The sequence below is a fragment of the Carlito syrichta genome, unplaced genomic scaffold (assembly GCF_000164805.1).
Source record: "Carlito syrichta isolate Samal-C Ts95f unplaced genomic scaffold, Tarsius_syrichta-2.0.1 Scaffold305012, whole genome shotgun sequence".
Classification (NCBI taxonomy): domain Eukaryota; kingdom Metazoa; phylum Chordata; class Mammalia; order Primates; family Tarsiidae; genus Carlito; species Carlito syrichta.
Window position 1 is genome coordinate 70,839 of NW_007249108.1, and position 20,048 is coordinate 90,886.

Below are 20,048 nucleotides of genomic sequence, written 5' to 3' on the forward strand. Positions count from 1 at the left end.
ACTCCAGTCTGGGCGACAGAGTGAGACTCCAACTCAAAAAAAAAGAAAAAAAAAAAAAAGAAGGTTGCTGTGGGTACAGTGGGCTGTAACACCCACCCCAAGGGTTGCTGAGGTAAGCAAGATGAGGACACAGATAAGCAAGATACAGTAGGGGCACCATAGGTGTTTCTGCTGCTACTTTGCTGCAGTGCTGGCTGTGCTACCTCCCTACCCTGGACCTCACCTCAGCCCCAGCCCCAGACCTGTGGGGAGGTCAGGAGGAGGCTGGTGGAAGAAGGGCCCTTTTGCTGCAGCAAATGGGTCTTGCCACTGGATCGTCCCCTCCCTTGGGAATGAGGCTCTGGACCCCAAGGCTGGGGCTGGAGATGGGGCAGGGCCCCTGGAGGAAGTCCAGGCACCCAGAGGAGAGGTTCTGAACTTCTTGACTGGCTCTCGGCCCCCTCCCTTTCTCCCTCCTCTCTGGTCCTGCCAGCCGGAGAATCTGTTGCTGGCCTCCAAGCTCAAGGGCGCGGCAGTGAAGCTGGCGGACTTCGGCCTGGCCATCGAGGTGGAGGGGGAGCAGCAGGCATGGTTTGGTGAGTGGGGAGGGCTGGCACGGTGGCTTGAGCAGCGTGGCTGGAGATGGCTCTTGCGCCAGCCAGGCCTCGGGGAACAGAGGTCTCACCCCAGCCAGGCTTGGAGCCTGCGGATGGTGGTGCCCATCCCTTCCCTGTGGCCAGGCGTAGGGATGCGGGTCTCAATGGAAGCAGTGGCATGGCATCTTGATGCGAGCATACACTTCCGCTATTGGTGAGGGCTCCCATAGCCCACGTGCTTGAGATGACTGTCCTGATTTTATAGATGAGGAGACAGAGACTGAGAAACTTGGGAGAGGCCAAGGAGGCTTAGAAGGGTGGAGCCAGGACGTAAGCGCGGCTGATCTGGCATGCATTGGGATTCAGGTGTAGCTGGCTTCCTCTCAGCTGTTCAGGATTCGTTCTGGTGGGCATGGAGCCATGGTTACGAACCAATCCTCTGGGCTCAAATAAGGCCTCTGCTACTTACCAGGAGTGTGACTTTGGGCCAGGCATCTCATGGTCTGAACCTCTGTTTCCTCATCTGTAGGCTGGGGATAATAACAGTATGTTCCTCTAGAAGGTGGGAGGACTTGTGAGACCCGGCCCATGGAGTGCCCGGCTGAGTGCTTGGCAAGCACCCTCAGGAATTTGTTGCTATTCTCACGACTTCCTGTAAGGACACTTGGGTGTTCATTATCTAACGAGCCCTCTTAACCGCTCTGGGAGGTATTTAGGGTAGGAGTCCCTCATCCCTCATCTGACAGATGAGGACACGGGACCTAGAAGGTAAAGAAACCGTGCGTGGCCGGGCTCGGTGGCTCAGCCTGTAATCCCAGCACTTTGGAAGGCCGAGGTGAATGGATTGCCTGAGCCTGTGGCTTCGAGACCCATCTAGGCAACTTGGTGAGACCTCGTCTCTACAATCAATCAAAAATTAGCCGGGCGTAGTAGCGCACACCTGTAGTTCCAGCCACTTGGAAGGCTGAGATGGAAGGATTGCTGGAGCCCAGCAGGTTGAGGCTGCGGTGGCCGGGAGTGTGCCACCGCACTCCAGTCTGGACAACAGAGTGAGACTCCAACTCAGAAAAAAAAAAAAGAAACCGTGTTAGGGCTTAGGGGCAGAGCCAGAGTGACGACAAGACCTCAGGACCTTCTGGGATGGGCAGGGGCGGAGCCTTGGCCTGGATTGGACAGGTCAGCGCATTTCAACTTGGAGCCACCAGCAATGGTGTGGTGGGGGCCGGAAAGGGACCCTGCTTTGGCCCAATGGGAAGCGCTCTGCCCCATTGGGATCAGTGCTGTCTGCCATGGGCTCTGGAGTGGGGAGTAGGGGCAGGTATGCTACCAACTTGACAGGCCAGGCTTTGCCCTTGGCCCTGAGGAGTTGTGCAACACAGGCCCATGCCTCTGGGGCAGGGGCTGTCCTCACCCTCTTCCAGCGCATCTTGCTCCGGGCTACTTATACTCCACCTCTGTGTGTGTGTCTCTGCCTGTCTGTGTGTCTGGGGCAGGCTTCGCGGGAACTCCCGGATACCTCTCCCCGGAAGTGCTGCGGAAGGATCCCTATGGGAAGCCTGTGGACCTGTGGGCCTGCGGTGAGTCCTGCGAGACCCTGGGGCACCCTGGCCGCCCCGCCTCTGGGCTCCCTCTCTCCCTCCCCATCGCTCCTGTCTCTCCTCCCACAGGGGCTTGAGGCTTCTCTGGTCCTCTCCCCAGGCGTCATCCTGTACATCCTGCTGGTTGGGTACCCCCCGTTCTGGGATGAGGACCAGCACCGCCTGTACCAGCAGATCAAAGCCGGCGCCTATGATGTGAGTGTCGCTCCTGCCTCCGCCTGGGTCTCCCCTGGTGCCCTCCTGTGAGACCCAGGGCCCAGAAGGCCAGTCTTCCCACCCACCCAGGTCCCCTGCTGCTCTCTAGCTCTGGGGCAGGGTGAACCCCAGGGGAGCAGGAAAATCAACCAGGCCAGGTGGTGACCACACTGCCCTGATACCTGGCGGCTCAAGTGGTGGGATTGACCCTGTGGGGCCCCAGAGGATAGAGGCTACACCAAAGTAGGGTGAGGAGTGGGGGCGGGGCAGGCCCCAGCTAGTTCTATCCTTCTTTCTCTCTCATATATATAACTAATAATGACAGCTGACACTTCTATAGCATTCTTTTGAGTGTTTTATATATAATCACATTTAATACATAATATTGCATTTAATCTTCACCCCAATTTATGGCATAAGGGCAGTTATTATGCTTGTTTTACAGAGAGGCACAGAGAGGTTAAGTTACTGCCCAGGTCACACAGTTGAGCAGTGGTAGAGCTGGGGTTTGAACCTGGGCAGCCAGATCTGGTGTCCATACTTCTAGCTACCAAGTGCTACTGCTTCTCTGCAAAGCAGGTCTCTATAAAGTTATGTGCCATGTGTTGTATATTGCATGCAATTCTTGCAATATCTCTAGGGGTAGCTCAGGGGTCATGTGACTCACCCAGGACATACACCCTGGGATGCAGAGCCAGGAATTGAACCTATGCCTTCTGCTTCTGAAGTCTGAGCTGTGGCCACTGGCCTGCCGCTTTCCAGACCAGGGACAGCCTCAGAATGACAGAGTAGGCTTCCTTTCCCCGATCACGTTCTGATTTGCTGGGAATGGGAGCCCCGCCCCTCCCCCACGTCGAGGATCCCCGACTCCTTAGGCTGCGGATGCCTGATGGATGGGCCGCAGGACCCCTGCCTGCTCCCCTGCCAGTCAGGGGCTGGGAGATCGCAGGGGTGGCCTGGCACAGGCTGGGCAAACCTGGCTCCTTTGTCCCTTCCAGTTCCCGTCGCCAGAGTGGGACACTGTCACCCCAGAAGCCAAGGACCTGATCAACAAGATGCTGACCATCAACCCGTCCAAACGCATCACAGCTGCCGAGGCTCTCAAGCACCCCTGGATCTCGGTAAGCCTCCTGCTGCAGGACGCCCAGGCCCCTCCAGACCTCGGGGTCTTGGCCCAGCCTGGGGCCGATGGACCTTCAACCAAGATACTCTGACCCTGCTGTGGTTCTCGGGAGTGATGTGGAAATGGGGGGTATCTGGGGCAGCATCACAGTTGGGGGTGCTGTTGGCACTGAACGAACATTTGTGTCAGGACACGAAGAGCACAGAATCACTTTCCTAAGATGCCAACTGCACTGCATCAAGGCGCCCATTGGGGGCGCACCCGGGTGGGCCTGGCCTCTTCCTGCCTCCGCTCACAGCTCCTTTCCCTGCAGCACCGGTCCACGGTGGCCTCCTGCATGCACAGACAGGAGACCGTGGACTGCCTGAAGAAGTTCAACGCCAGGAGAAAACTGAAGGTAACACTTCTCCCCCTTCACCCTCCGGGCTGGGCATCACTCAGCCTGGGTCTCCACAGTGGCCAAGAGACTTGATCGCTCGATCTCTCCTTCATGGATTCAGCAAGCGTTTACTGAACACCTACTGCATGCTGGACGGCGGGCTGGGCTTGGGGAGTGAGCGGTGAATGAGACCTCATCCTCACCTTGCCTGAGGCGAGGACAGATAAGGACCAGGGATGCTGTGGGATGAGTTCCGGGCAGAGGCAGGCTCGGGGTGGCGGGTACGCAGAGAGGGGCAATGGCACTCTCAGATTTGGAAGGATCCAGAAGCTTTCCTGGAGGCAGGAATGTTTACGCTGAGACCCTGAAGGATAAGCAGATAGTGCCAAATGCAGAGTCAGAATGAGAAGATGTGCCCAACAGCCTGTGCAGAGGCCTGGAAGTACACACACCCCTCGGGTACCACAGGTGGTTCTGGGTGACTGGGGAGAGCTTTTAGGGGTGACAGGTGGCTGGACAGGAGATCACGGTTGCGGGAGAGGCCCAGCCGCCAGGGGCTGGGGAGGCGTGGCTGAGGGCCTCAGACAGTGGTCGTGGCCTGAGGAGGCCTTAGTGGGAGCCTGGTGGGCCCTGTGCTGTGGCCTTTCGAGGGTCCTGTGTGCTCTCTGGGCTGTGACAGCTCCTGGCCAGGCACCAATGGGCCTGGGCGGGTCAGACGAAAGAGCCACTGGCATGCCAGGAGGCTGAGGACAGATACGAGGCCACAGGCCATTTGGAACCTCCTCGCCTCCTGCTCCCAGGCCTGGAACAGAGTTACAGGATGGGGATGTGGGCCGTGGAGGTGGCGGCCGGCAGGATGCCAGGAGAGCCGTCCTACCCACCCCGCACGGGAGCCGCAGAACAGAGGAAGTCTCAGAGTATCAGACTCAGGCATGCTGAACCAAACAGACTGTTGGACTCAGAGTATCTGAATCAGGTTCGAGCCAGACGGCGTCAGAGCCAGGAGGGGCGTTCCCCCCAGCTGCTTAGGACAGAAGAGGGTGTTTCCTCATCACAAGCCCTCCAAGGCTTGCCCCAGGGGTATGGGGGACCAACTAGTCTGGAGCAAGGTGCCCTCAGCCCAGACAGAGGGCCAGGAGGTAGGGGGCCGAGGGATGCAGGTCTGCCGTCCTTGCCCAGGCTGGAAGCTTCCGTGGCCTTTAGGTAGGTGTCCGTTGGCTCGGGCTAGGCTGAGGGCCTGTTGCTACGTGCTCTTGGGATGGCCCTGTCCCAGCAGCTGTGTCAGCTCAAGTCTGGCTCACCCCAACTTCCCAGGAAGGTGGAGGGTGGGCTGGGGACCGGGGTGGGGTGGGAACGAAGGGAGGGGCAGGGCGGAGCGCTGGCGTCCTCTGCGAATGCAGCCTGCCTCCCCCTCCCTCGCCTTCCTGTCCCTCTGTCTTTGTGTCCCCTCCCCTCTGGCTTTCTACCGCCCTCTTCTTGTCTCTGCAGGGAGCCATTCTCACCACCATGCTGGCCACCAGGAACTTCTCGGGTAGGTGGCAGCACCTCAGAGGCCCCCTGCACCTGTCTGCTGGGGGCACTGTCCTGTAGGATATTTGGGCACCTCCAGGCCAGGGGGCCTGGAGAGACTGGGGGCTTGGCCCACCTGCCACTACCTGTACCCCCGAGGGAGAGAGAGGTCAAAGGTCAGCAAGCCTGGAGCCCATGGTACTGGTAGAGATCTAGCTTTCCCTGCCTTACAGCCGCACCAGGACTCTCAGGCGGGGCCAGCCAGAGGGGAAGCTTCTGGAATATTGAGGTCTGGGCAGGATAGAACCAGGCCAAGGGAGTATCAGTACAGCCCCACTGCCCCTGGAGCCTGTGCTGAGCCGTCCTGTGCTTCAGGTGGCCACAGCAAGGCCAGGAGCTGCTGCCGTCTGTCTCCCGATGAGGAAACTGGAGATCGGAAGCGAGCTCTGACACGGCCCAGGCTGCACGACTAGAGAGAGGCAGGGCCGGCATTTCGTGCAGGTTTGACCAGCCCCAGAGCAAGTGCCCACAGCCTGTGGGTCACCAGGAAGGCTGGGACAGGATCCTCCGCTGCTTGAGGCGGGGAGTGCCTGATTACCTGAGGAATGTGCCTCAAAGAGCGAGGGGAAGGGATTATTGTCAGGGCTTAGCTAGAAGCTCCCCTTGGCACGGTGGAGCACACCAGGGCCAGCGCCCGCCAGAGGCTTCCTCCTGGGGAGCCCAGGACGCTGGCAGGTGGCAGGGCAGATATAGATAGCAGGCAGAGCTCACCCGAGGGGCCCTCTGACTGGGCCTGGGGCCAGCCAGGGAAGCTTCGGATGTGAGGCCAGCTCCAAGAAGGGGCAGTCCCAGCTGCACTGAGCGAGTGCCCCTGCCCAGGTGATCGGTGGGGAAGAACCAGCCCCGAGGTGGGCGAATATAGAACTTCAGATCGGACTTTTCCCACCGCCCGGAATGGTCATCCTATTCCCTCCCCAAACAAGGGTCCTGCCGTTCCTTAAACTGAAAGATGAGCTACCCAGACAGTCAGAGTCTTTTTTTAACAACTGAAAGCGCCTGAAGAACTCTAGTCCTGAGCTCACAAAATAGCGGCCCATGGGGTTGGATCCAATCTCTGTGATTTGTGGAGCCAAAGGTGTTTTAAAAAATTTGGAATGGGTTTCTGGCCCTTAAAAATCAGGAGATTTCAAAGAAAAACTCATATTTCCACCGGACAAAGTGATTTTTGCCTGTAATCCCAGCTACCCAGGAGGCTGAGACGGGAGGATCACTTGAACCCAAGAGGTCGGGGTTGCAGTGAACTATGATTGTGCTACTGCTTTTCAGCCTGGGTGACAGAGCGAGACCCTGTCGGGGGGGGGAAAGAAGAAAGGAAAAGCCCATAAGACTGTTGTCTCTTGAAAATCAGACTCTGTCCTCACTGGCCCGCAGTCCTGCGGCGGGGGTTGGCGTGGAGAGGGGTGCCCTCCCTGAGGCTCAAGGGATCAGTGCACCCCACCCTGCTGCAATCTTAGTCCATCCCCAAAGCCATGGAGGAAGGACAGCCGTTCCTGTCAACCTCAGGACACATAAGTGCTCCAACCTTGATTTGTACATGAGAACTTTGGTCGTGAGCCCTCGAAGGGGTGGTGGTGGAAATGTGGGGTGACCAGGGAGTTGGCCAGCCATGAGCTCATCCCTCAGAGCCCCTGGGGCATCACTGTCCTGCACGGCCCCTCCCAGCTTATCCTCCAGAATGTCTTGTCATGGCTACCGTTTACTGAGCACCTACTGCATGCAGGGCCAAGTACTGTGCCATGATCTTTATAGACGCCTGTCTCGCTGAAGGCACTCCCTTAAGGTTTGAAGCAGCCGGATGCCAGGCTGGGCAGGGCCGGCCATTCAGGCCATTTCCTGGCGGATGTCCACTTGGAGGGCTCTGGCCAGGAGGTGAGGCAGGAAAGAAGGGACAGAGGGGGAGGCCCCCTGAGGGCTGCTACTCTGTTTGTCCCTGTTACCGGGGATGCAGCCAGTGGGGACTGGAGTCTGGAGCGGGAAGACCTGTGCTACCGGGGAAGAGAGACACTCCAGCAGGGGTGGGCCCCACGGGGGCATCTGCTTCTTGTCACCGGCAAAACGCGGCCTGCAGCTGTCCGGAGTGAGTGGGCAGGGCTGACACATGACCTCCGTAGCAGCATGGGGCTAAAATTAGCAAGGCCAGGACGGGGAGGGAGCGACCGGCCGGGCCAGGCAGCCAGGCCTCGGGGTTGGCCACCACCAGCACGGTGGTGACCGGGATCCAGAGGGAATCCCCGGCCTGAGACAGCGACCCACAGTCCCGGGACGCGGCGGACACCTCCCTCCGCCACGGAGCCAGAGGGCTACGCTTCAGACTGCCGAGAGTGGGGAAGCCCAGGCCCACCCCTGGGCCGCCAGCCGTCCCTGGGCTGCCAAGGAGGGAGAAGGAGGAGGAGGAGAAAGTCACCTCGGGATAGCCCAGCCGGCCCCGCCGCCCACCCAGCCCGCCCTCTGGCCGCCCGTGGATGCTGCTCTTCCTGGCGCTGTGGGCCCTGGTGCCCTGCCTGGTGTTGCTGACCCTCTACTTTTTCTCCTCTGCAGGGGGAAAGAGTGGAGGAAACAAAAAGAACGATGGTGTGAAGGTAAGCCTCCCGGAGCCCGCAGGGCCTCGCTCGGCTGCGTGTCCGCCAGCAGGAACTGGCTTTCGGGCCCGGGCAGGACCTGGTATTACCAGCGGCATCCTGGGCAGATGCAGTCATCTCTGTAGTCGAGCCATCCCTGGACGCACGTACCTGGGCTTTGGTGCCCACCCTCTCACCAAGATTGGTGGTGGCAGGTGGGGGAAGGGGCGGAGGACTGCCAAGCGTGTGCCCGGGCTTGGCACAGGCATGAGGGAAGGGGATTCCTGTGGTTCTCCGGGGCTGGAGAACTGGTGGGCAGAAGGGACAGGGAGGGGACAGAAGTGGTCATGAGGGTGACTCCTTCCTGAGTGTGGGTGGCCCTATCCTGCTGCAGACCTCAGGCCAGCCCAGAAAGTCTGCAGAGAACAGAAATCCATTCCCCTAGGATTGGGGGTCCATAGGTGCCCTCCCCACCAAGGTCAAGTCGCCCTCTGACCCCCACCTGCTCTCGTCCCACCCCTGCCACGCAAGCTCCTCCCTCCACGCTGCGGTCCACGTCCCCTCTTTTCTCTCTTCTCCCTCTAGTCTCTGGGCCTGGTCCCTGCTCTCTGCTGCCCCTCCTACTGCCACTCCATCTTCTTCTCTCTTGAGACCCTGCCTTTTCTGGGCTCAGAGCTCTGCCTGGCCAGGGCCCCAGGACTGGGCTGTGCCCCAGACGTCAGCGGGTGGGGGATACTGGACGAAGACAAACATCCAGGTGTGCCAGTGGTTCCATGACTTTGTTTGTGGCGGCATTTGTGGTCTCTGGCTGCTGGCGTGGTCTGTCTGGGTTGCATGGGAGGGTCTTGGCCGCAAGTTCAAAGCCAGCCTTGGGCCTCTCCTCCGCCCTCGGCCTTCTCCTGGCTTGAGTTTCCCCCTGGGTACCACGGGTGGAGTGTGGACCTCGTGATCATTTCCAAGACTTCAGCTTTAAAGACAAAAAAGCCACACAATCTACCTCATCAATCTTCCTCCTCATCTTGGGTGCTTGAGGACTACATCCTTACCTGGTTACTGGCCAAAGTCAGTGGTTTTCAAACTGAACTCTTTGGAGCCCAAAGGTTCTGGGGAGGTTCCTTTGGCTGAAGATGGGGTGGGGTAGGGTTAGAAATCGGGAAGCTGACTGGGAGTGGTGGCTCATGCTTATAATCCCAGCAATTTGGGAGGCCGAGGCAGGAGGATTACTTGAAGCCAGGAGTTTGAGACCAGCCCGAACAACATAGCAAGAGCCTGTCTCTACAAAAAATTTTTAAAAATAGGTGTAGTGGCACATGTCTGTAGTCCCAGCTACTCAGGAGGTTGAGGCAGAAGAATGGCTTGAGCCCAGGAGTTGCAGGCTGCAGAGAGCTATCTATGATTGTACCTCTGCACTCCTAAGCCTAAGCAACACAGCGGATTCTAAAAAAAAAAAAAAAAATAGGAAAGAGAAAGACCGAGTTTACAAGATTCCAGGCATCTCGTGCCCACTTTAGTCACAATCCCACAGTGGCTGAGGGCCCAGGTGGACTTACCAGCAGCTAGACCTGGCTGGTTGTCTAAATTCCCTGAGCTTTGGGGTCTCATCCAATACAATGAGGTTAGAGGATCCCACCTTCTGGAGCTGTCTGCGAGGATGACCTGAGATAAAGTGGCTGAGAACTCACGTGGTGCTGGTGTGTGGTTCATACTCAGAGATGTGGTCAGTATTATCTTTTCAGTGTTATCTATTAGATTTTCAGGTAAGATTTCTCTTGAAGATAATGTTTGCTCAAGAATGTTTGAGAACCACGGGTCTAAAGCCACCCCAGTTTATAAAGTTTACAGGCACCGCCCCCGGTCCTGTAAGGAATCTGACCTTGTGTTTTGGCTTGCCTGCTGTTTGGGGGTTACCCCGAAGCTGACCCCCATTTGAAAGGGTCATAGAGAGATGCGCTAGGAGGTTTGGGACCGCTGGGGCCTCTCTGACCCCCTTGAGTAGATGCACAGCTAGGGGTGCTGGGCTCCCTGGGGGTGCTGGGGCTCCCCAGCCCTAATGTTGGGGAGGTGGGGGCTATGGCTCGGGTTGGTGGGGGGTGGATGGGCAGAGAGAGAGGCTACCTGTCTACATGTCTCTTCGTGTGGCTCTAGCAGACTGAGAAAGAGTGTAGGGTCAGGGAATCCTCCCTTGGGCTGGCCCTGGGGTCAGGAAGGGCCTCCCTTGGGTTGGTCTTGTGAGAAGTTTGAGTGTGGCTCCCCTGGACAAGGCCAGGAGGTGGAGGCTGGCCGACGGCAAGGGCAGCTCACGTGTAGAGGGGCTCTGCCGGTCACCGCTTTCTGCAGACACAGCCAGACACAGCGCCATTGCTTCCTGCCGTGTGGCACAGACCCCGAGTGACTTCTGAGGGAGGCCTGAGTGTGAACAGAGAGAAGCTCAAAGGCCATTCCTGCCCGTCCGTGTCTTTGTAGCTCAGCCTCCTTCCCTTCCTCAGGATGGAGGAGGGAGAATGACCGGGGGCTGGCCCAGGGCCCGGGGAACCCGAGCAGCTCGCTTCCCGAAGGCGTGGGGAGAGTGGCAGGGCCGGGGTCCAGAGGTGTTTCCAGCACGGGTGAAACTGGACCTCAAATCAGGAAGCCATGCATTCTCGTCTGGGCCCTGCTGGTCCCTCCCTGGGGGCCCAGGCCATCTGCTCTCTTTGAGGGGAGCACAGCAGTTTGCAGGGGCTGGTGAGAGTCGCACATCTGAGGCTCCTTTACTGGACACACCTTCAGCCAAAAGGGGGAAATGCAAGTCCTCCCACTTGCTTGGTTTCCAGAGATTCTGCGGTTCCTTCTGGGTGTCCTGGAGGGCGCAGGTGGCGCTGAGGTGCAGGGTGAGCTTCACGGGTTTTTCAAGGCTAACTTCAACCATGCTCAGTCTCCATCATTCTTGTGCCTTAGAACCGAGCTTCCAGATGCGGTTCTGGGGGATGTGACTCTACTTGGTGACAGCCCTGGCAAATGCTCTAACGTGCCAGCAGTGTGGAATTGGCGCTGTCACCACTTGAGATTCAGGGAGGCCGAGCCTTTCTGTCACCAAGAGGCAATGTGCCCTCCTGCCACCCCAGGCCTCAAAGTTCAGGGGCTGATGAGCCCGCCCCCCGCCCCACTCACTGCCCCTGTTGGTGTCCCATCCGTGCCATCGTGACCTCCCTCCCATGTCCCATCTTGTCACTGTGCGTCCCGATCTGATGCGGTCTCTGCTCTGTGTTTCCTTCTCGTGTCCCACCTGGAACCTCCTGCCCCTGCGGCTCCTTGGCTTCTGCTGACAGCCGAACTACGTGGGCCTGGCCCCATGCGGCCAGGGAGTGAGGCCAGCGAGGGGAAAGGTGTTGAGGGGAAGAAGGAGGAGAGGGAGAGGAGAGAGAAGGGGGAAGAGAGGAAGGGGAAGAAGAAGAAGAGGGAGGGGACAAGGAAAGAGAGGAAGGAAGAGAGAAGAAGAAAGAGGAGAGAGAGGGAAGAGGTAGCCAGGAAAGAAGAGCGGAGAGACCCTGGGCACAGTGGCTCGTGCCTGGAATCCTAGCGCTTTGGAAGGTCAAGGCAGGAGGCTCACTTGAGCCTGGGCGTTCGAGGCCAGCTGGGGCAACATAGGGAGATTGTTTCTAGAAAGAGTTTTTAAAAAGGAAAAAAAGAGGGGCAGGGGAGGAGAGGAAGAAAAAGGGAAGAAGGAAGAGAGGAAGAAGGAGGGGGAGGGGAAGGAAGAGAGAAGGGAGGGGAGGGACAGAGGGCCGCCTGCAGGCTGCTGGCTCTGAGCACCTATGTCCTGTGAGCACACAGACAATGGAAGTGCCCGGTGGGCCACCACCCCATCTGTGAGGCCTTGATGGAGGGCATGGGGTCTCGGGTTCCCGGCATGCAGAGGCTCACAGATCTTGGAGTCAGAAACCCAGATTTAAACCCCAGTCCCTCGAGGATCATTGAGTGCGTCCTATGGCAAAGGCCAGGGGGTAGGGCCTCCTGGTCTCTGAGGGAAGGGCCTCTAGGAGAGGATGAGCCTCTGAGAAGGAGATCTGTCAGAGGAGGGAGCCCTGATGCAGGCCTGGGCTCTGTGCAGCCTTGGGCAAGTCACTGCCCCTTGTGGGCCTCAGCTGCCCATCTGTGCAATGCCAGGGTCAGTCTGTGCCTGTGGCTTCTGTGAGCAGGGGGTCTTTAAGACTCCTGGCTGGGAGAGTGAGGGAAGGAGATGGTAACCTCCTTGTCCACCACCTTCCCTCAGTTCCACAGCCAGTGCAGGGATGTGCAAGTCCCCCAAGCACTAGCACAAACCAGATGGCAGGGCCAGAAGGCTCGAGGTTCGGATGCAGCTTCATTTCTAGCTGGGCCTCAGTTTCTCTATCAGCAGAAAGGAGCCGTCTGTAGGCCGGGTACAGTGGCTTACTCCTGTAATCTCGCACTTGGGGAGTCTGAGGTGGGAGGATCACTTGAGACCAAGAGTTAGAGGCTGCAGTAAGCTATAATCACACCCACTGCACTCCAGCCTGGGTGACAGAGTGAGACCCTGTCTCTAAAAAAAAAACGCTGAACAGGCCAGTCACTGGGAAGTCGGATGCCAGCAGGCTGTTGAAGGCCCCTGAGGGGACTGACTACACCGGGGCCTGCTTTGGAATCACCTGGGATACTGTTTAAGAGCAGACACCCAGGCCCCACCACAGACCTAGTTACTAAACTGTGGTGGGACTCCGCATGGTATATTCCGACAAGTGTCCCAAGTGACCACGGCAGTCACCTGGGAGTAGGGCCCGTTAGCAGAGTCAGGAGGTGCCCAGGAAGAGACATCAGGCCTCTCCTCCAGCCCTGAGCACCCAATGTCCCTCAAGAGCACTGGATTCTGGAGGCCCCTTGACAACTGCATCCAGGAGCTAGGGCTGGTCTCTCCATCAGAGTCAGGCATAGCGGGCAGCTCTGGGCCAGGCAGGCTAGGCCTTGAGCTTGGCTTTCAGATGGGCAGACCCTGGACTTCAGGCCAAGGACTGGCCCTGCCAGGTCTGTTGTTGCCGGCGGCCCTGACTCCTTTCCTGGTGCCAAGTGACCAAGGACCACAGAGGATGACTCCGAGGCCTATCATCCTTCCAACCTCCCTGTCGTTCCTCTGCTCCCTGCGTTTTCATGCTGTGTCTTTTCCTGTCCCATCTCTTCTCCTTGTTTTTCCAGAAAAGAAAGTCCAGTTCCAGCGTTCAGTTAATGGTGAGTGTCTGCCGTCTCCTAAACGCCGGTAAATGCTGGGCCTCGAACCCTCGCTCCTGCCTCGCTCCTGCGGGCTGCACTGGGAACCCGGGCGGGGAGAGGGTGCTCAGGGCGTGCTTGGTATGTGTGCCTCGTGTGACAACATGTGTGTTGCGTGTGTGTGTGTTGTTTGCGTGTTTCTGTTGACACCTCCAACTCCATGGCCCAGATCAGCAGGCTGACAGCAGACCTGAGACCTCCCTTGGGTATGAAGGTGGATTCAAACCTAATCCCACGTCCAGCCCTTGGCTTCTCGCTTCTCCCTGCCTCTCTGCTCTGGAACTCATCTCAGGCTTGGTGTGTGCCAGTTGCGGCAAAAGTGGGGCTTGGTCTGGCCAGAGTAGTAGGCGCCACAGAGCCCCTCTTGAGCTGGTGTAAGGCTACCTGGGCCTGCTGGTGGCAGAGGAGCCACCAGCCCTGCCTCTGTCTAGGGCTCTAGTGGAGGCACAGAGGCCCTCGTCCCTCTTCTTCTGGTTCCATTGCTGTCTCACTCCGTTGCGTGGTTTTTCTCCCCCTCAAAGCCCACCCTCTCTCATGCTGGGCTCCCTTTCTGTCTCTTCCTCTCCTGCCAGTGTATACTTCTTCCCATTCTGCGGTCGCCATGGTGTTTCACTGCTCCTCCACAGAAAGGACCCAGAAACCCCCTCTCGGCCCTTCCAGAAAGGCCAGAGTTCTCCTTGTAGCATCCCTTTGTCCCCATCCCCAGCCACCCGCTTAGCCGGGATCCTCCTTAGGTTGGAGCATCTGGCAAGGTTTGCAGGGCAGCATCTGGACGTCAGAGCCCCGAGGCCAACAGACACCGCCGCACCTCTGGGAGCCGAACAGCCCCGCCCGGCCATGCCCCGTCCCACCCACCAGGTGTCCTCACCAGCTCCTGTGTTCTCTCTGGCAGGAATCTTCCGAGAGTACCAATACCACCATCGAGGATGAAGACACCAAAGGTAGGGGTGGGCTTCAGGGTCCTGGACCTGCCAGGCAGACGCTACACTCACAGCTCCCAGCCCGCAAGGGCCCGGTGCCTGCCCGTGTCCTGTTCCTCTACAGAGAGCATCACTCTGGCTCCTTATAAACGGGGCACACCAGGGGGCGGCGGTGTTCCCTGCTGGCACATAGATGGTTTTTATTTTAGAGCTGTCGTATTTGCTCTAATGTGTATTCAAGGAAATTTTAATTTAACATATTCGAGTCATAAATGTATAGTAGCAATATAAATTTTCCTTTTGAAGTAATCACTTTTCAGTCTGGGCAACATCGTGAGATCCCCCCCGTCTCTACAAAAAAATTTAAAAATTTGCTGGATGTGGTGGCATGTGCCTGCAGTCCCAGCTACCCAGGAGGCTGAGGCAGGAGGATTGCTTGAGCCCGGGAATTCAAGATTGCCACTGTGCTGTAGCCTAGGCAACAGAGTGAGATGCTGTCTCTCTTTAAAAAAAAAAAAAAAGGAGAAGGGAATAAGCTTTTTTGAGTTTTTTTGAAAAGTGAATTTATTTTAGAAACATGAAGTAACAGTAGTAAAGGAAGGGAGAGCAAATATCCAGAAAGCCCGTTTGGCTGTAGGAAATAGCCTGGGAAATAGCCTGAGACCTCTGAAAATGCAGGGGTTGCTGGAACCAGAGGCTGCAGTCCTTAAAGCTCTCAGGTAGACCAGGGAGCAAACCCCAGGCTGCTGTGCTGGACTGTAGGAGAGGACACACAAGATGGCAGGAGAGGCGGCCAGGCACGGACACTGGCTGTGTCCAGTGCTTTACCTGGGCTACTTGCCAGAGTTCCGCAAGAGCCCCATGAAGGAGAGACAATCATGAGCCCTGTTCTGCAGCTGAGGAGACAGGACAGAGGGGTCTGGTAAGTGGGCCCACAGGCCCACAGCCTGTAATGGCAGGGTCAGGATTTGAACCTAGGCAGTCTGGCTTGGGAGCCTGGCTGGTAGCACCCTCTGAGGGCTTGGTGTGTGGAAAGTGCTCTTGGAGCTCCGAGGGAGGAGGAGAGTGGGCTGACCTCTGCTCCCAGGGACCCCAAATTCTCAGTGTGTCGGCACCCAGCCCTCTTGTTCTCCAGATGAGAGCTCAGGGCTCACATACCCAATATGCGTCAGAGACGTCTGGGGAGTCTCTGAAATACAGAAACCAGCTGTCGGCCTGGAGGGTGCTCAGCTGTGCCAGTCTAGATGGTTTTCAGGAGTTTGTCTTAGAATATAGAGATAGAGAAAAGAGCACTTGGCAATGTAATATCTACTTTTGTATCATTGTGATTCCATCATTAAGATGGTTTTGACTCACCACAGACCATGACTGCCTCCTGACTCCTCCAGGGCGCCTGGACAATGAGCCTCTCCGCCCCTGTGTGTCCACACCTGGTCATTCCCAGCTTGGAAGTGGGGGGCACTCTGTCACCACAGCCTGACCCTGGAGCAAGTCCATCTTCTGTGATGGCACCAGGGGCAACCCTTAAGAAGACATTATCTTGAGCTACTCAGGAGGCTGACTAAGAGGAAAACTTGAGCTCAGGAGTTCGAGGCTACAGTGAGCTATGATCACACCACTGCGCTCCAGCCTGAGTGACAGACAGAGTGAGACTCTGTCTCTAAGAAGACAGAAAAAGTGGACGGAAGGAAAGCCAAAATGAAGGAATCAAAAGAGGAAGAAAAGAAGGAATGAAGAAAGGAAGGAAAGAAGAAATGGAGGAAGAAAGAAGGAAAGATGGAAGGAAGCATGAATGGAAGAAAGGAAGACAGGAGGATGAAATGAGGACTAGAAGGCAGGGAAGACAGGGAAGGAGGGAGGGAGGGCAAAAAGACACCTGTTTTACATCTTACCTTAAAAATTCCCAGCCGGGCTCGGTGGCTCAGCCTGTAATCCCGCGCCTTTGGGAGGCTGAGGTGAGTGGATTGCCTGAGCCCGCAGGTTCAAGACCCGCCTGGGCAGGCGAGACCGCATCTCTACAATAAATCAAAAATTAGCTGGGCGTGGTAGCGCACGCCTGTAATTCCGGCTACTCAGAAAGCTGAGGCGGGAGGATCGCCGGAGCCCAGCAGGTTGAGGCTGCGGTGGCTGGGAGCGGCCACTGCACTCCAGTCTGGGTGACGGAGTGAGACGCCAACTCAAAAAAAAAAAAAAATTCCCTGGTGAGTTGAGTCTACATGGTGAGTGCCACTGTCTGATCTCCCTGCATCCCTGCCCTGCCCCTATGGATTCTGACTCCAGGATCTGACAGTGGGTGTAAGGTTGTCTGGACTCCAAGTGTGTAAGGTTGTCTGGACTCCAAGTGTGCTGTGTGGTGGCAAGAGCTGAGTTCGGGTTATGAGGAGATGGCACGCGGCCTCCTCTGTGGAAGCGTCTAGCTCTCTCCTTCCCCACTGGAGTCCCCGTGCTGGATGCACAACCTACCCAACTGTTCAGAGTCCCCATCCTCAGCAGTGACAAGGTGGTGGTAGTCAGAGCGGCCTCAGAGGATGGCCGTGCAGAGGAGCCAAGGACACACGTGTGAGTGCACAGGGCTTGGATCCTGCCACCACTAGTTCATCTTGGCTTCTTTTCTGTTTGTGGTTGAATGACAGGAAGCCATGTGACATTCTCTAGGGGCATCAGTTATACTCAGATATTATTTTAAGACAAATGTATATGTTAAACACAGAGGACTATTCGGAATAGAATACAAAGTATGTGTGCACATGAGTATACATCAGGAGCTAAGAGACGTTTTCTCCCGCCTGCCCATTGGGCCGGATCCCTGAGGCCCACACGGGAGCCACGGTCCCCTGCTCTAGGGTGCCAGGCTGGGGCCGTTTGCAAGTCTTGAATTGTGGCTCACTGCACCCCTTCTACAGAGGGAATCTGAGACTCCAAGAGTAGAAAGGGCACACGTGGCTATTAGTGGCAGAGTTGGGACCCCACTCCCTGCCTCAGTTTCCTCACATGTCAGAAAACCCCAGAGGCCATACTGGATGGAAGAGATGCGGCTCAGCCAGGAGCGGGAAGCCAGGCCTCGTAGAAAGTTTCCAGAGAACCGTTTTCTAGTGTTAATTTGTTAAGTCTTCTTACTAAGTGAGAATCGCAGCTGCTGGGGTGGACTCTGACCTGACATTAAAGTTAATTAGAAATGTCATCCTCCAGGGAACATTCTCCAAGGAGAGAGAGACATGAATATTTCAGAGGACCTCTGGCAGAGCACAGGACTGTCCCCCCCTTTCCCCCAAGCCGTGCCTGTGTGCGCCCACCTCCTCTTGGCCAGCTCCACCCAGACAGCTCCATGAAAAATTCATTTCCTCTCTGGCAGAAGAGCTGCCTTCTAGTCTGTGAGGTGTCCCAGGAGCTGCTCACCAGGAATGCTGATGCCCTCTGGGGTCTCAGTGCTGTGTGCTCTGCAGACGTGCCCTGGCCTCTCTGGGGTCTCGGCTTCTCTATCTGTAGGGGAGCCCTCCCGGAAGGTCGGGAAGCACCTGGCAGGTGGGACCGGCCAGAGGTGGCCGCTGAGCAGCTGCTGAATTGAACCCCTTACACAGCAGTGGGGGCTATAAGGGAGCGGAAAGAACCTGGAACGTCTCCGGATCTCAGAAGTGCCCGGCCCAGGGAACAAAGTGAGGCGATGCCTGCCCACTAGGCTTTGACTGTTGGCAAACTTGGTGTCCTGAATGGCTGGAGGCACAGCCGAGTCAGGTACCGTCGCAGGCTGCATTAATAGAGGTACAGTACCCAGGATTGGGGAGGAGTTAGAGAGAGCTTCAGACTTGATATTCTGCATGATTCGGGTCACATTTGACATTGTGTCCTCATATTCAGAGAGGTATCTGGACAGCCCAGGAACCCTGGAGGAGTAGATGGTCAGCTTGAGTCAGGACCTGGAGACTGTGTTCTGGAGGCCTCAGCCCCGAGGAGAGAAGCCTGGTGGGAGCAGGGTGGACAGAGAGGCCAGGGAGCAGGTACTCCCTTCAGGACCCTAGAGACACAAGGAAGACCAGAGTGGTGATCATGAGGGCTTTCCAAGGGACAGACTTCAACTAGAAAGGAGAAGATACAGTAGCCAGAGCTGTCCAGCAGTGAGTCACCACCCGGCAGGCCACAAGCCTCGGGTTCCAACCAAGACTGAGCCCCTGACGCCAGACTGCTGGGAAGCCCCCTGCCCTGGCCACAGACACACAGCTGTCCTCTAGAGCAACTCATGCTCAGGGATCTCCAGATGATAAATGGCCATAGCCCTCACCTGTGGAGAGCCAGGCATGACTTCCTTGCTTTACACGCTGGCACGGTGGATGTCCAGAACCTGGGGCAGCAGTCTTTCTCCAAGGCAACCAGACACGTACTCACTCTTTCTACTGTTAGATTCTCAGCCCCTTTAATCCTCAGAACAAGGTACATGCTGTTAAGATCTCCACTGTGTGTGTAGGGAAACTGAGGCCCAGGAAAGTCCCTTGGCCAAGGCCACACAGCTATTAAGTGGCAGAGCCAGAATCCAAACCTGGGGCGTCCAGCTCCTGAATCCACACCCTCAAGCATGTGGCCACTCAGAGTCAGCAGTGGGAAGCGGCCCCAGGAGATGAGGGACTGCCCGCCAGCTTGGAGAACGGCAAGCCGAATGGGGCTCAGAGTTCATGCAGAGATGGCAGGGGAGGTGGCACGGGGTCCACCGTCACCCCTGGTCCCCATGGGAGAGGCTGGAGTGCAGTGGCTCCTGCAGGCTGGGTCTCCTCCCATGCTCAGTCTCCAGTCTCCCCAGAGGAGAGCAGAACTGACAGGAGGCTGGGTTCTGGATTTCCAGGGGCAGCAGCCACCAGGCGCCTGGAGCAAGCTCAGAGAACAGGACAAAGAGAGCAGCCTAGGCTCTGACCAGGAACTATCTGCTCATTCATTCATTCACCCTGCACATATGCATGGAATACCACCTCTGCCTGGCCCCAGACAAGGCCCAGCAAGGTGGCATCAGCTTGGTGTGACCCAGTGGCACTCGTGGTCTAGATGGACCGATTCCCAGCCCAAGGACTCTGATTGGAGCCAGGAGAGGAAGGAATCGCTGTGCACGGTGGAGACTCACATAGAATGGTTATTGCTGCGGCCACTGAGCGCCTGGCCTGTGCCTGGCCAGCTGGGCCAGGGGGAGAGGGAGGGCTTCCGGGTTACAGACTTTGGTGGGGTCCCAGCTCCGCCGGAGTGCGTGTTCAGCATCTCTTCCCTCGGGTGTGCTCGTCGTGGAGAGGAAGGGATGCTGTGGTGGGGCTTCGAGACTCCACCACTAGGCACACAGCACAAGGCCTGGCAATCTCATCACTCATTCAATCATTCTCTTATTCATGAAGGCCACAGGGCCAGGCTCGCCCCAGGAAGCTGAGTTGGGGACCAGACAAGGGTCTGGACTCAGCAACTGCTGGGGACTAGTGTTATGGCAGGAGCGGTTGGGGCCCCAAGGCCCCGAGAAGAGCTCCAGGCTGGGCGCCAGACTCTGCCCCTGTTATATCTGTGGCTTAGGCAAGTCACAACCCCTTCTTAGACCTCCAGTCTCCCCAAGTTTGATAAAGAGGCTAGGTCCCTGGCCTCCTAGGTTCTTTCAGCTTGGATGCTCTGTGACTCTGTTTTCCAGGCTGAGGTCTCCGTGTGGGGTGGGTGCACGGGCAAGCTGGCGAGGGCAGGGCTGGAGTGGTCTCCACCGTGCGTGGACTCCCCAAGCTCCCGGGCTGAGGATTGCTAGGGTCTGGGCTCGCTCCTCAGAAGACAGGTGAAGCTACTCACCTGCAACCACTCCCGTGGGCCTGTGCACCAGCTAGGTGGAGCCAGGCCCGGGGAAGGAGAGGAGGAGGGCCTGCCGGGA

The 20,048-nt window shown here is 57.4% G+C and overlaps 1 protein-coding gene across 3 annotated transcripts in view; it reads left to right on the forward strand.

Moving 5' to 3' along the window:
* The window catches only part of CAMK2A (calcium/calmodulin dependent protein kinase II alpha), a 68,001-nt gene that overhangs the window by 36,579 nt on the left and 11,374 nt on the right, over positions 1 to 20,048 (forward strand). For 2 of the 3 annotated variants that reach the window (XM_008061046.2, XM_008061047.2), the window contains exons 7-14: positions 473 to 575; positions 2,069 to 2,152; positions 2,274 to 2,368; positions 3,367 to 3,489; positions 3,805 to 3,888; positions 5,359 to 5,401; positions 7,978 to 8,018; positions 14,146 to 14,194. In XM_008061046.2, coding sequence (XP_008059237.1) covers positions 473 to 575; positions 2,069 to 2,152; positions 2,274 to 2,368; positions 3,367 to 3,489; positions 3,805 to 3,888; positions 5,359 to 5,401; positions 7,978 to 8,018; positions 14,146 to 14,194 — 622 coding nt within the window. Of the gene's footprint in view, positions 1 to 472; positions 576 to 2,068; positions 2,153 to 2,273; positions 2,369 to 3,366; positions 3,490 to 3,804; positions 3,889 to 5,358; positions 5,402 to 7,977; positions 8,019 to 13,181; positions 13,215 to 14,145; positions 14,195 to 20,048 lie in introns of all 3 variants that reach the window. The other variant, XM_021713941.1, reaches the window with a different exon arrangement.